General features: G+C 43.2%; 1 protein-coding gene and 1 long non-coding RNA gene across 10 annotated transcripts in view; one reads left to right on the forward strand and one right to left on the reverse strand.

Moving 5' to 3' along the window:
* LOC135911392 (MAM and LDL-receptor class A domain-containing protein 1-like) overlaps nt 1-14,240 on the reverse strand; it is a 265,122-nt gene that overhangs the window by 33,594 nt on the left and 217,288 nt on the right. For all 9 annotated transcript variants that reach the window (XM_070528718.1, XM_070528725.1, XM_070528726.1 and 6 more), the window contains 4 exons: nt 8,992-9,098; nt 7,011-7,178; nt 6,596-6,689; nt 5,780-5,935 (listed from right to left, as the gene is read on the reverse strand). In XM_070528718.1, the coding sequence (XP_070384819.1) occupies nt 5,780-5,935; nt 6,596-6,689; nt 7,011-7,178; nt 8,992-9,098 (525 nt within the window). The remainder of the gene's footprint in view (nt 1-5,779; nt 5,936-6,595; nt 6,690-7,010; nt 7,179-8,991; nt 9,099-14,240) is intronic.
* LOC135911398 (uncharacterized) overlaps nt 1-14,240 on the forward strand; it is a 54,176-nt gene that overhangs the window by 1,884 nt on the left and 38,052 nt on the right. Inside the window, exon 2 of the long non-coding RNA XR_010567324.1 lies at nt 13,730-13,776. This is a non-coding gene — a long non-coding RNA (uncharacterized lncRNA). The remainder of the gene's footprint in view (nt 1-13,729; nt 13,777-14,240) is intronic.

The raw sequence follows: 14,240 nt of genomic DNA on the forward strand, positions 1-14,240 counted from the left end.
ATGATAGGTGATGTTAACATTGACGTGCTGAAGAAAGAACGACACATTGTAGCTGATTACTTGAACACGCTTGCTGACGTTGGAATAGATTCTATTATCAACCTTCCCACACGTGTCGAAATTTTGGGTACATCGCTTGTTTCTTCATGCATAGATCACGTCAACGTTCGCACTGAGAACGACCAGGTACTTCCGTTTATTATTGAGCAAAAGCTATCCGATCACTTCTATGTTGGGTGTAGCTTTCTATCGTCTCAGCATGCTGCGGCTAACAACCCAGTATCACAGATAGAGGTTATTGATAAAAGGAAGCTGGACTCGTTGTTGCAAGGCTACGACTGGAAATCTTTCCTAGCAGAAGTTCCTGCCAGTCACCTGTATAAATCTTTTATTGCCGTTTATACGCAGGCAGTGCACTCTTGCAAAAGCGTAGTCGTCTTAAAGCAACGAAAGCCGAAATGCCCGTGGATAAATGGAAATGCTCTAACCGCGTTAGCTGAAAAAGAACTAGCCTGGGCGCGTTGTCGGCGCTCGCCTAATAATCAGTATCTTCGTGAAGCTTATAAGATGGCTCGCAATAAAGTCACTGCTGTGCTTAGAGGTGCCAGGCGACAGCACTTCCAAGGTAAATTTTCTGAATTTAGAAAAAACCCGTCCAAGACTTGGTCCGTGGTTAACGAATTAAGGGGTCGTCCCCGGAGAGGCCCATACCAAACTATTGCGAAGAATTTCGGTCCACCATCTATAACGTTAGCAGACCAATTTAATTCCTTTTTCTCGTCTACTGCAGCAAGCTTGTCCGGTAATACGGCTAGTTATTGTATGCCGCAATCGGTAGTTGACTCTGCATTTCTACCTGAGTGTACCGAGGATGATATTCGCTACATCTTATTTAACTTAAAACAGCACAAGTCGGTTGGATTAGATGGTGTGTCTGTGGACGTCCTTCGCAGAAATTTTGAGGCCCTGAAGAATGTTCTTTTAGCAATTATAAATAACATTATAACCACGAAAGAAATACCGCCTGGCCTCAAGGAAGCGCTTGTAGTTCCTCTCTTCAAAAGCGGACAGGTCAATGTTGTCACAAACTACAGGCCAATTTCGATACTTTCGTGCATTGCTCTTATACTTGAAAAGCATATTTTTCACGTAATGCAGAGCTTCATTGACGCGCACAACATAATGTCGCCTAATCAGTACGGATTTACTTGTGGGCGTGGTACTAGATTAGCATTAGATGAATTAACCGATTTCCTTAATGGTACTCTTGAAATTAGTGCATTCGCTTGTGCATTATTTCTAGACGTATCAAAAGCTTTTGACTCCGTCAACCATGAAATTTTACTTTGTAAACTTCATAGCTATGGCTTCCGAGGGCCTTTTCTAACTTTCCTTAAGAATTATTTGCACGGTCGAATTCAAGTAGTAGTTCTCGGAAATATTAAAAGCAAACCTAGACAGTTGAGCGCTGGAGTTCCCCAAGGGTCGATTTTAGCTCCCCTTTTATTCAACTTGTACGTTAATGATCTCAGTCAAGCAATTTTTCGCTGTCGGGTGTTTCAATACGCAGATGACACGCTTTTAGTATCTCGTCACACTAATTACCATCAAGCCGTTGCGGAATTACAAACTGACACTACAAATGTTATCAGTTGGTACCGTAAAAACTTAATTTCTATTAACCAGAATAAAACTAAATTAGTATGTTTTCACGATCCACTGAAATCTATTCCTGTCATCACTCCATTGTTTCTTCATTCTCCTCTGTGTAACAATTGCTCTTGCTCTCCTATTCCATACCTCTCAAGTGTCAATTATCTCGGTGTTCATTTCGATTCTAACATGTCCTGGAACACTCACTTGGCTAACGTTTGTGAAAGGCTGCGCAAAATAGCCTGCCTACTGCATTCTATTAAAGCACTATGCCCAATTTACGTAAGGAAAACAATAGCACATGCATTAGCGTACAGTGTGCTAAGATATGGAATCTGTTCTTTTTATTTCTGTTCAGTGTTTTGGCGCAATAAAGTTGATTCTTTACTAAAATCCATAATTCGGGCGGTGATGTATGGTGTGCACATTACTAACAATTCCAGTCTTTTTTCATGCTCGCACATGCCCTCGTTCAGGCTGTTATTCAAAGAAACGGTAATCCTTTTGTATATATGGAACAATGAGTTCTGCCTCCCGTATGTCCCCGCCAGAGCATTACGTACACGTGACCGCTTTACCTTACCAAGAGTAAGGACAAGATATGGCAAACGTGTCCGTGCCTTCTATGTACCTGATGTATTAAATGACCTGCCAGAAAAAGTTTTATCTTCCAGCACACGGAAAGAAGTTAAATCTTGTATTTTTGATTTGTATGTGTAATTTTCTTTCTTTCTTTCTTTCTTTCTTTCCTTCTTTCTTTCTTTCTTTAGTTTTATTTTTGAGTTTTGTACATAACTGATTTACTGTGCCGTTCCCTGGCTTGCTCCATTCTGCCGAGCGCTGCCCCACAAGCCCATTGTTGGCTTGGGCAGGCTCGTATTTGTATGTAATTTTCGAAATAAATAAATCATTTATATATATATATATTATACGCAAATAAACCCATGCTCTCTGGCAGGTGCGAGCAGCCAGCGCCTGAGCGATAGGCGGCAGCCATCTTTTATTCCTTTCGGAACGGGGTAGCCTGCGTCTATTCAGAAGAAAATTCAATTTTGTTCGGCATATTAATGCATCTTTAATGCGTACACGTCACTTTGGCGCGGTGAGTGTTTGCGGCTTTGTGACGTCGCGTGACAGGCAGGTGAAGTGGGTGCAGCCCGAAAACTGTTTACCAATAGCCGCGGGCTAATGGCGAAAAGGCGTCTAATCAGAAATAACTATTTTTCTTTTTTCAGTCACATCATGCATAATTAGTCTGTACACGTCATATCAGATGGGGAGCTATCGCGGTTTTCGTGACGTCGCGTTACAGGCAGGTGAAATGCAAGTGGCCCAAAAAAGTTCTTGACCAATCGCGGAATGCTGATTACAGAATTGGAATAGTTTTACGTTATAGCGCCCCTTTGTTTAAAACATTCCTAATTGTCCGTGAGAGTAGACTGCCTTTTAAGTACAATCGTGTTCCTCATTATACAGAAATAAGTATTCCTGCTGCAAATATGTGCGTCTGCGTTCGGCTATTCAATATCCGATTAGATATTCTATACATATAATTCATATTCGATTCGTATTCGAAAAAAGCTATATTCTATCCCCTACTTCTAATATTTAGATAACGAATTATGACAGCTTATTTTTTTCATTACATTCAGATTGGATGGTTACAAGTACAGTACGGTTCAAAAGGACAGAAGCAACGTAGTTTTCTTAGCATGAAAATCCACTTAGTTTGCATATTATCCCTACATTTTTTGTGCTTTTTGACGCTCGCGGTAGCAGAACTAGATTCACGCTTGGTCGCACGCTTGGTCGCTTGTTGTTAACACGGTGATGACAATTACCGGAGCTTTGTACAGGTCAAATACCACATTTCCGCCCTTGGTCTACGTGAAAGCCGTCGTAAAGTATACTGACTGATTCGAAAGCCGTGATAGACGGAAGCGATTTGTTCAGATTTGCATGAACGACTTCAGCCATTCCGATATTCACGCCTTTTTATGCAGTCAATATGTCTTATTGACCTGGAGCCGAATTCACAGTTTTTCGTTCGTAAGTGCTGTTTTTCATTGGCTGATCGCCTTCGCTAATAATATGACCTACATCACTATTGACTGCCACGAACGCTTTTAGCGTAAGAACGTTTTGTGAATGCGGGCCTTGGGGCGCTATTACGTAAAACTAATCCAAACTTTCGAGCCCCATTGGAGTACACGTGACTGCTAAAAGATAAATGACTTCCATGCAAAGAACAGGGCTCTGCACGCGTCAATGCCTCACTTGAATTTTTTTTTTATTTCTTTCAAGCAATGTGTGGGTGCTTGAACTGCTATAATTATATGGTGCTCACACTCAGCATGTTGAACTGTTCCTAACAGAGCTGATGCCCCATTCAGCGATATCATACATGGATACGCAAATTATTCTGTGTTCGCTATTGGCTCCGAGGGAGAAAATTATTGAGCACGTGTAACTGACTACCCATGCGATATAAAATTTAAGGCTTCTATCTCGTGCACAGTACGCTGGCCCGCTAATTGGTCATGTTTCTGAGTCTTTCCGTTGTCAGTGTGAAGTAAATGCTGCTTTTATTTCCTTCATGTGAAAGTCATACGTAATCACGCAGGAGCTAGAGCTTTCCCTGCTACTGCCATGCAGCTTGCCAAAAAAGTAACTTTATAGTACTGATGTCGATCGTGGTATGCTAAAATTGCACGGCGATCGAAATAACAAAGCAGTGTAAAATGTAGCACAATGTATGATGGTAGCGCGGCACAAAAATGATACTCTTACATTAAAAAAATGCATAACACACTAGATGTCGTCTAGTATCTTTCATACAGTGTCTCAAGCCCCAGAAAAACGTGTATAGTTATGAAGATCTCGCAGAAAAAAGCTTGGCCAAATCGCCGACCTTGCAACTGCAACGAATCAGACGCCGCTGCAGCGCCGTTGAAGCCAACGATGCCGCAGGGTGCTCTCGCTAAATTATCTCGGCGGTATATTTTTGTCATTCGAAATGTGATCGCGTTAAAGAAGACATGGTTACCGGCATCCAGAGACAAGCCGGCTTCAGCGCTTTAAGAATCAGTCTGCGCAGGCGACTGATCACCGCAAACGCGCTGTAGCCAGCTGCCGCCCGCGCCATTACCGCAGTCCCATCACCATCATGATCCCCATAACAAAAACATGGGCGCCTACAGGCGCTGGAAATTCTGGTCCATAGCCTCATGTATTTTAGTTTCAAATTATTTAACTTTGAACGTATCTGGGATTTCTGTTTAGGCATGGAGCACGCAGCTCATTTTCTCTCGAAAAAAAATATTGATGTCCAAGAGAACATGCCTACCACCTTAGACAGCGCACGTCTTCAGTCCCCTTTCTCGTGTGCCGCACAATAATTCTGGCTATAACTGAAGGGGAAAGAAAGCTACTGTGCCGCTTGCGAATAGGTGTCTCTTTCACAAGCGCCTACTCATTCCTAGTTGGAATGGCAGACAATCCCAATTGCAGCAGATGTGGTCTCGAAGAAACGACCAAACTTATCCTGCGTGACTGCCCTACATACGAAGACGAGACGAGTGCGCTTCTCACAGCTTTGGAGCACTTAGACGACCGTCCTTTCACAGAGGAAAAGATATTGGGCCCGCGGCCTCATGCGTGTGCTATGTGCAAGGCCACAAAGGCTCTGGTGCGTTACTTAAAATGCACCAGCCTGTATGACCACCTGTGACAAACTCAGTGGTGCACGCTTGTGTGCGTAACAGTGAAGAATGGGACCTTTTCTCTTTCTTCTGCTCTTTCAATCCCCTTTCCCGCTTCCCCAGTGCAGGGTAGCCTACCGGGCTAAGCCTGGTTAACTTCCCTACCTTTCCCTTGTGACTTCTCTCTCTCTCTCTCTCTCTCTCTCTCTCTCTCTCTCTGAGCTGTTCTTTTACAATGCATGCGATCACTGCTTACCCAGCTTCCCGTTTCTATAAAGATAGCTTTAAGCATCAGACGAAGAAGCTGCATAGAAATCGTTGATGGCCAAAGAATCTCGTGAACGTGGAAGCTTACTGGAGTCATTTAGGCTGCTCATATTCGTCAAATTGTCACCCCGGACTACAGTAACGAGGTTTTGACATACCGCAGTAACTTTCGTCAGAGCCATCCTTGCAATCCACAATGAAGTTGCACCGCTGAGAAGGCAAGTAGCAGCCTCCGTAGTCGCAAGAGAGACGATCCGGACCACATTCCGTGCTCGGATTCGTTTGATTCGCTGGGGCTTTTCCAGGCAGTTCACCTGTTGGATAAGAGCGATAGTTTTCATATTTCATATATACTTCAGATTTAAGTGTCAGCGCATACTTAGCAGGCCACTTGGTGTAAATTGGTTTCGGTTTTGGTTTTGTTTTTCGGTCTCTGGTTTTGTTTTAGGGCGGAGAGCTTTAAGCTAGCGTAGTTTCGGTATAAAATTTATCAGCTATGTAGCATACATTAAAGCCAACAACTTGCGGGATAGCGGGGCTTTCTGTTTGTTGGAACCTGTGCTGAAAACAAAAACCGTATTTCACTAGCGTCCTGCGGTGGTCCCATTGCACCAAAATCGTGCTTCCTATCTCTCTTTTCCTTTTGCACAACTACATTTTCCTTCCAATTTTTTTTCGGGCAACTAGGCCATGTTCGATTAGGGTGGCTTGTTATCCCATAGCAAGCGCAGATGTCGTTTCCTCCCCCCCCCCTTTTTTTTTCAACCTTTGAAGCCCCTTTTTATAGAAGCATCGCAATCTTATATATATGATTGAAATGCTGCCATAAAACGGGCCATGTGACAAAAAAAGATGGTAAGAAGTTGGGACAACTTGAAAGAAAGAGCACGGTTCTATCGCAAACCACCTACAAGCCACATTGCCAGACCTCGGAAGAGAACAGAAAGATACCTAAAAGCAAATACAGAACGTACGATCTGCTCTTCGACAGCCGTCGGTCATGGTGATGTCATCTAAGGCGGCACCCTGGTGTGTTGCATTGCTACTGAACACCGCTTCTATGACAACCTGAAATGAAAATATTGAAGCAATGATTTTTCCGTACTTCCTTATGTTTTAAAGCGTTTTGTTCGTCCGCTCATAATATCGAACGAAATCGATTATGGTTAATTACAGGCAATTAGCAAAACGGCAGTTCCGGGATAACATTTAGAAAGCTTGTCTAACAGGACGACGTTTTATGGCTGACCGCTGCACGTGTATAGTGGTTGAGGTAACTCTTCAATCGCCAATACATCAGCCCTGTTCCACGCCATCTAAGTTTAAGTGGTGGTCCCGTGACTGCTCAAACCCAGGTTCAGCTTAACAATGTTTAAAAATATAATATACCCTGAATACTTCCTCGTGGCTTCCGAGATCGATGTCCGCGCGTTCCCAGTTATCTTCTCCTGTCACCGGCAGCCTCAGCATGTGATCGTCTCCACCGGTTTCTGAGCTCGTCTGGCGGTACACGTCCAGTGTGACTCCTTGTTTGGGCACGTTATACCAGAACCGCACCTTCAGTGGAAGAAGAGTAATAGAAGTGATATGCATTAGCACAGAAAATGTTAGGCTGTTATGTAGGTTAAGGAAACTTATTTAACATGGTGAGCAACTGATGGGACGTAAAGATATGTAGCACACGCTAAATTCATGAGAATCTAGATTAGGGGCCAACCAAGACGTCACTGCTGAATCTAGTAGACCTATATTCTACATTAACTATGCAAATTGACCGAACATTGGATACCCATCTGCGTCGATTACGACTGGACGTTGCATACACACATCACGTGTTGCATCGTCAACAGAAGGCAACATTTAACAGCCTTTAATGTGGTACCTTAGACACTTTCGTTGAACAGACTCTCGCGAACTGTCCGTCCGCAATATATGATCAACAGAGAGACCCATTGCGCGATAACTTGAGCCATTTGAACAGACCTAATTGTTTTGCAACCACATACTTGGTCCATGATCGTGGCCCGCTAAAAAGAAATGCTCTTTGACATTCATACGAGATGTTCTTGTGGAGAGCAACCTAATTGATTTGATTTGATTTGTAGATGCCTGAAAACTCTACCTCTACTCACAATTTCTGTTCGCTCTAAGGACTACTACAATAATAAGATATTCGTGTGTACGCATACAATAGTGTGTGTTTTTTATTGCACTCTTGGCATGATGTTTTATTGACTAACGCGGTTGTATACACGTATGGGACAATTCTGGTTAGCTTTATTTTTTTCTCTTGGTGTTGTCGAAGTCTACAGAAAAAAAAATATTTTTGTCTGTACACCTGTACGTTTCTGTATCTATGGTGTGTGCGCACGTGTTCTGTGGGTAAACGGGTAGCCTCAGTTTCTTTACTTTCTTGGTATAGCCGGCTCTAATGTGCTCGACGTTCCCATTCATCCAAAGTTATTAAACAAACAACGACTGTATCAAATGTATAATTTAAAGCTTTGGGACTTGCATTGGCCTTAGCGCAAGAAACTAATTGTCCCCTACAACGTATTGTTAAGTTGACATGGTTATTTTCCCAGTATAGTACTTATAAATGTCCACGTTAAAATGGCTACATATATATGGTGGCTCACATCGATGTCAATTAAAATTATATTGCATGATTTAGCGCCGCGAAACCGCACAGCCGGTTATGAGGGACGCCGTGTGGTGTACGGCTCTGAATTAATTTTAACCACCTGAGGTTCTTCAACGTTCACCTAAGTCTAAGTGTACGGTCGTGTTTCTGCGATTCGGCCACATCGAAATGCGGCCGCCGTGGTCGGGAATCGAACCCGTCACCACGCGCTCAGACGTAGAACGCAATAGCCACTGGGGGACCACAGCTGGAGCCTCGCATCGACGTAGAATTGTTACTTGTACCTTCGGTAATGCTATTTGTAGTTACAAATACTGACGGTATCTTACAAAATTATTACAAAAACAACAAATGCATCTTTTTCTCTGTCATGCCTTGATTAAACAGTGATGTGCCCGCTACACTATGCCAAGCATTTAGCGGCAGAGGCAGCCTTAGAAAGCACTGAATGTGTGCCTAATGTGCTCTTCGAACAAGAACGCGTGGTTGGACTAGCTGGTTTGACGTGCTGCCGTTTTCCGACGCGAAAACGGGACAACCAACTAGAGAACAGAGAAAGCTGTTCCTGTTGTATATTTGGCTGTCCAGTCCTTCGCGTAAAAAAAAAAAGCATTTCTTCACACAGTGAATTATTCACTGTCTCTGAAGAAAATCAGAATATATATTGAATATTGCTACTTTCAGAGTGGCGAAGGTCAAAATTCCGCGAAAAGTCTCGACGCTTACGTGACAAGGAAGCCTAGGGGCTGCGCTGATGACGTAAGATGCCAAGCGAGCACGGCTGGTCCCCTCCGCCGGCTCATCCCAAGGACTGTACACAGCCACATAAGCACCTAAGAAACGGCGAGGAGTATTGGTCATTTTGAGCGTTTTAGTAAAATAAAGCCGACAGTTCAGTACATTTGAGGGCGAATCAGTCATAGATTCATGAGAATTCCAACAATATTAGTTGATAGCCTTTACCAACCAAAGCTATACCAGGAAAATGAAACACAGTATAATGGAGGGCTCCGAAATAGTTTTTGCCACCTGACGTTCTATAACCTGCAATGCTTTTTTTGTACACTGCCTCCATTAACGTGACGCCTACGCGGCAGAGAATTGAGCGTGGGGCCTTGATCCAAAAGCAGGAGACCATGACGCTGAACCAGAGAAGCGGGTCAATCGTTTTTGCAACAAAGCAGTCACGCATATTTCGCTTGGAAAACCTCCTAACACTGTGTAGTAATGAGTTTCTTTTCACGACCAAATAAATTTCACACTGCCATAGGAGCGGGAATAGGGCAGATGCGTACATTATTATTATTATTATTATTATTATTATTATTATTATTATTATTATTATTATTATTATTATTATTATTATTATTATTATTATTATTATTATTATTATTATTATTATTATTATATAAAATTTATTTGCGCAAACAAAAACTTTTTGCGAGGCAGTATAACATTATCGGGATCTTTAAGCACGTATACGGCATCGCTCTGCCAACTATTCTTTGTTGAAGATCCGTTTTAGCTGAATTTTCAACCTTCCATTGCTGCCCGCAGCGATTTTCTACCAGCCACTTCAAGCTAAGTAAACGCAAGCGGACCAATCGCAGACGCCGGCACCACCCTCCCCATCCGGTTATCTACTTTTACTGTGCCTGTCTCCACCCCATAGAAACTTTCTCTCCACTTGAGCATCCACCTCGCCTCTTGTAAGGCAATTAGATAAGCAAAACTGCTCAATGTAGGCAATGCTAGTCGCTAAGAAACCAAAAAAAGGGACATCCTATAAACGATAAGCGCGTATGATTGGGCTTTTAAAACAACGCTGTGGGTTACCGCCCTATGCTTGCGTCGGTTGTTACGCAAGTATGACGCCAGGCGAGTGTAATAAAAACAGATTTGAATAATTTTACGTGATAGGAACCCAGGTCGCGGGATAAAATCCCGGCCGAGGTGGCCGTATTTTTATTGGGGCGAAATGCAAGAACGCTCGTGTCCCTTGCATTGGGGCACATTAAAGACCCGCTGGCGGTCAAGATTAATCCGGAGTCCACCACTACGGCGCACCTCATAATCAAATCGTAGTTTTAACATGTAACACGCTAGATTTTTAATTTTTCATGAATACAGATTCAGCACATAGCGCACCTAACAGCACCGCTGGCTGCCAACGACTTTCCACGGCAATAGACTTTTGCGGCAGCAACGGGTTTTACCAGCCCAGAATGTTTCCGTCAATGATGGCGAGAAATAGAATGAAGACCGATGACGTCAACGGTGGACGACGACTAAGGACTTCCCTTACTATATAGATGCTGTGCAGCAGAGCTAAGAGCAGAGAAGTTGAAGATGAAAGTGTGGAGAAACGCCACGAACACAGGGATATCAGCGGGGAAAAGACAAGTGCAACAAATTGAGTGAGGGAGAGGAGCAGGGACCGCAAAAACGGAGACATCTCTAGCTACTGTTTTGTGACGGCCTGTGCGACCGGAAGAGTGCAGCAGTGCTCCGTGTTTGTCGTTTGGCTGCGCGAAACGAAAGAGATGGGAACATTTGGCGGAGAAAATGTAAGAAGTCTGTTTCGAGGCTTTCATTGGTGTTTCATCCGTGTTTCGAGAAACTCTCCGCCTACGTTAGCAACAGCGACGGCAGGTCGATAGCGGTGAATGGCAAAAAAAAAACAAAAAATGTATGTAATCGAGCGAAAGGAATCGTTGCTATATACTGGCTTAGGACGGGCGTTGGACGGCCAGCCAAAACTTATACCTGACCATATTTTTCAACGTTCATCAACTATAGGCGCTTTCTTCACTTCTGGTAGTGGAAGATAGCGCTGCACTGAGTTTAAGTAATAACAGCGTTTTAGCAAAGTTTCTCAGTGATTTGTGAGCTATACTTTAGTTATCAGGTAACCTTCAGCATGTGCAGGAAGAGACGGGATTGAATAAATGTTTATGAACCAATTCCAAATCGGAGCGACATTTTTTTTTATGGGGTTTTACGTGCCAAAACCACTTTCTGATTATGAGGCACGCCGTAGTGGGGGACTCCGGAAATTTTGACCACCTGGGGTTCTTTAACGTGCACCTAAATCTAAGTACACGGGCGTTTTCGCATTTCGCCCCCATCGAAATGCGGCCGCCGTGGCCGGGATTCGATCCCGCGACCTCGAATCGGAGCGACATCAGAGGAGCATTATTCAAGCGCACTGTAGGGATGGTCGATAATTTTTTTTATTAAATTAACCATTAATCATTCATTTTTTACCCTTTAATCGATTAATCACTTTCGATGCAGGATTTTTCAACAATTATTTGATTAACCAAAATGTTCGCACTCCAGGTGGTCAAAATTATTCCGGAGTCCCCTACTACGATGTGCCTGAGTAACAGTGAGAGCGTGGTTTTGGCACGTAATACTCCAAAATTTGTTTCTTGTTTCTTTTCTTTTTATTTTTGCCGGGCACTTTAGAAGGTTGAAACATAGTTACCTATTCTTGTAGGATCCTCTATTAATGGTTGAGAGGTGGAACGAAGTTAGAAATACAGGTGTATAAAGTTCGATAAAGAATAACCTTTCATTTTAAAAAGACTAAATAGACTTCGCACTAGTGGCCTCAGAAAATATAAACAATATATGTTATAACATGGCACTTAGAGCAGCATTAAACAAGATAAACAAGAAAATTGGCAACGAGAAAGGTGAAATCGAATTGAAATATGCCAAAAATTGCAATATGCACAGGGGAAAAGAAAATTACTGGTTTAGGATTTTAATACACATGCTCTTTTTTACAGAGCGAAGGAATGTCAATTGGTTGGGATGTTTGGGTGAGACCGACACGTTCTTTTAATGGCCATAGAATCAGCATGCGAGAACAAACGCTCGGAAGTTATACGTAATGAATCGACATGAACTCCAATCACTATGTTAACATACGCGATCTAAACCGGTGCTTAATGCTGTGCCACGTGTTTTGTGGACTGGCAGGGACGCGACGATCAACGACTGGGTTGCTATACTATGGTTTCAATTGCGAAGGTATTTGAAGCCTCCGGCTTTGCGCGCCGTGGTGGGGAAGAGAGGGGAAGCGCTCGGCTCCGCATCACTCGGGGCTCGGAAGTTCAAACAGTCGACAGTCGCTCTACCACAGCAGCACAGTCACTGCTCGTGCTCCTCTATTCTGGTACCTAATCGATTAAGTCGATTCAATGAAAGGTGGACCCCGACGAATATTAATCGTTTTGCGGGATACTTTTAATGGAATAATGGATTAATCGATCATCAATATTGCCCACCCTAGCGCAGTGGCTACATTACTCCAAGTGCGGCGCACCTCTTCAATTCAAAGAAAAAGGAGCCAGAGACAACAGCAACTGAAAGAGTACAGCTGTTAATCAGATAAGCAACCGGGTTTGCTGCCCTACGCAGGCAGACATTAGTATGTGGATATAATTTTAAAGATGGAAAGAGGTGAGTTGCACTGGTATGGCGGTAACAGTCCTTGACCTGAGACAAGAAAATGTTATATGAATGGGTGGGACTCCGCATCGTGCAGGAACACACAGTCATTAAGGCACTGTATTGAGAGTCCTCTTGAATCCAGGAGGCCCACAGTTCACAAAAATGGCTGCCAGCGATGTCAATGTAAAAATCGTAGGCTTTTCCAAATGCCGCACAAAGCCAAAGGCGGTACCGCAGCGTTAATTTCTGTCACAGCAAGGCTAAAATAAAGTCGCAGCTCCAGGCAGAAGTCTACGAGTGCAAACATGGCTTCGTGACGTCATTTCAGCTCCAGCGTGTTCGTGAGTTCGTGAGTCAGGTTGATTAGCCAACTTAAAGCATCGTTTTCTTTTTTTTTTAGGTTTGGACGGAGAAGCATTGTACATTATCATGAGCAGAAATTAGTAGATGATTTTTTTACATGATCATTAGCGATGAAGCCTCAATGCAGTGGTATACTATATTGTGAGATTAGCTCATTACCTTTTTCGATGGCAAAAGGGATGAATGTGTGCAATGTTTAAATAAGTTAGTCATGACATCTACGCCCTAATGAAGTTACAAATCATTGCAGGGCTATCTTGGTGTCACGGGAGATGCTACATGTGTTTGAGAATTCAAAAGTAAGAAATTCGACCACAGCGCAGCAAGCTGTACAGTTGTCTTTGAAGTCACACGAGATACCTTGAACTTCTTCGGAACGCTCGTATGCCCTGTTCAGGGGGCCATAAAAAGCTGTTTGAAATTCGACTTTCATAAAAGCGAACGTTCATTCACGTCTATAAATTGCCTAACAATCCGCCTTTTTCATGCTGCTGTTCTGCCCTCTGCCGCACGCCGATGAAAACGTTTTGGAAAGGTTTCGACGCTTTCGCTTTTTCATTGTGTACCTACTCCCACGTTGAGTGTGCGCCGGATGGGCATTTCGAGGATCGCAATTCATTATTAATTTCTTCTCCAGGGCACCAGGTCGTTCATGGAAATCATGTAGCACTGACCAACTACTGGGTGAGTAGGCCTGAGTGCGCTGTTGTGCTAACAGTGCGACTTACAAAGGCACGCTGAGTTCCGCTTTCGACGAGCCGCAGCTGCCTTGGGAGTTTGTTGTCGCTGATGTCTGCTCTTGCAGCTCGCTTTTTGTATTCCTTTTACACATTCATTAAACATTTCGCATATTCAAGAAGTCCTCGAGCGCAGCTTTCCGTGTCAGATTTGCCAAAGCGGTGAATTTGTTTACATTAACATCTACAGTCATAGATCGTTCTTAGCTTCAGATATTGTGGAAACGGCGAATCGCTGATATGAAATAATGTCAAAATTTAGCAAAACATACATATATGCGCACATGGACCATGTTGTTCCACCCTAAGACGAATAAATAAGAGCGGCTGAGCAACTTAAACAACAGCAACTGTCATCCAGATACATATACTACATATATGTTACCTGACATATCAACGCAACCTAACACA

Source organism: Dermacentor albipictus, chromosome 1, assembly GCF_038994185.2.
Source record: "Dermacentor albipictus isolate Rhodes 1998 colony chromosome 1, USDA_Dalb.pri_finalv2, whole genome shotgun sequence".
NCBI lineage: Eukaryota > Metazoa > Arthropoda > Arachnida > Ixodida > Ixodidae > Dermacentor > Dermacentor albipictus.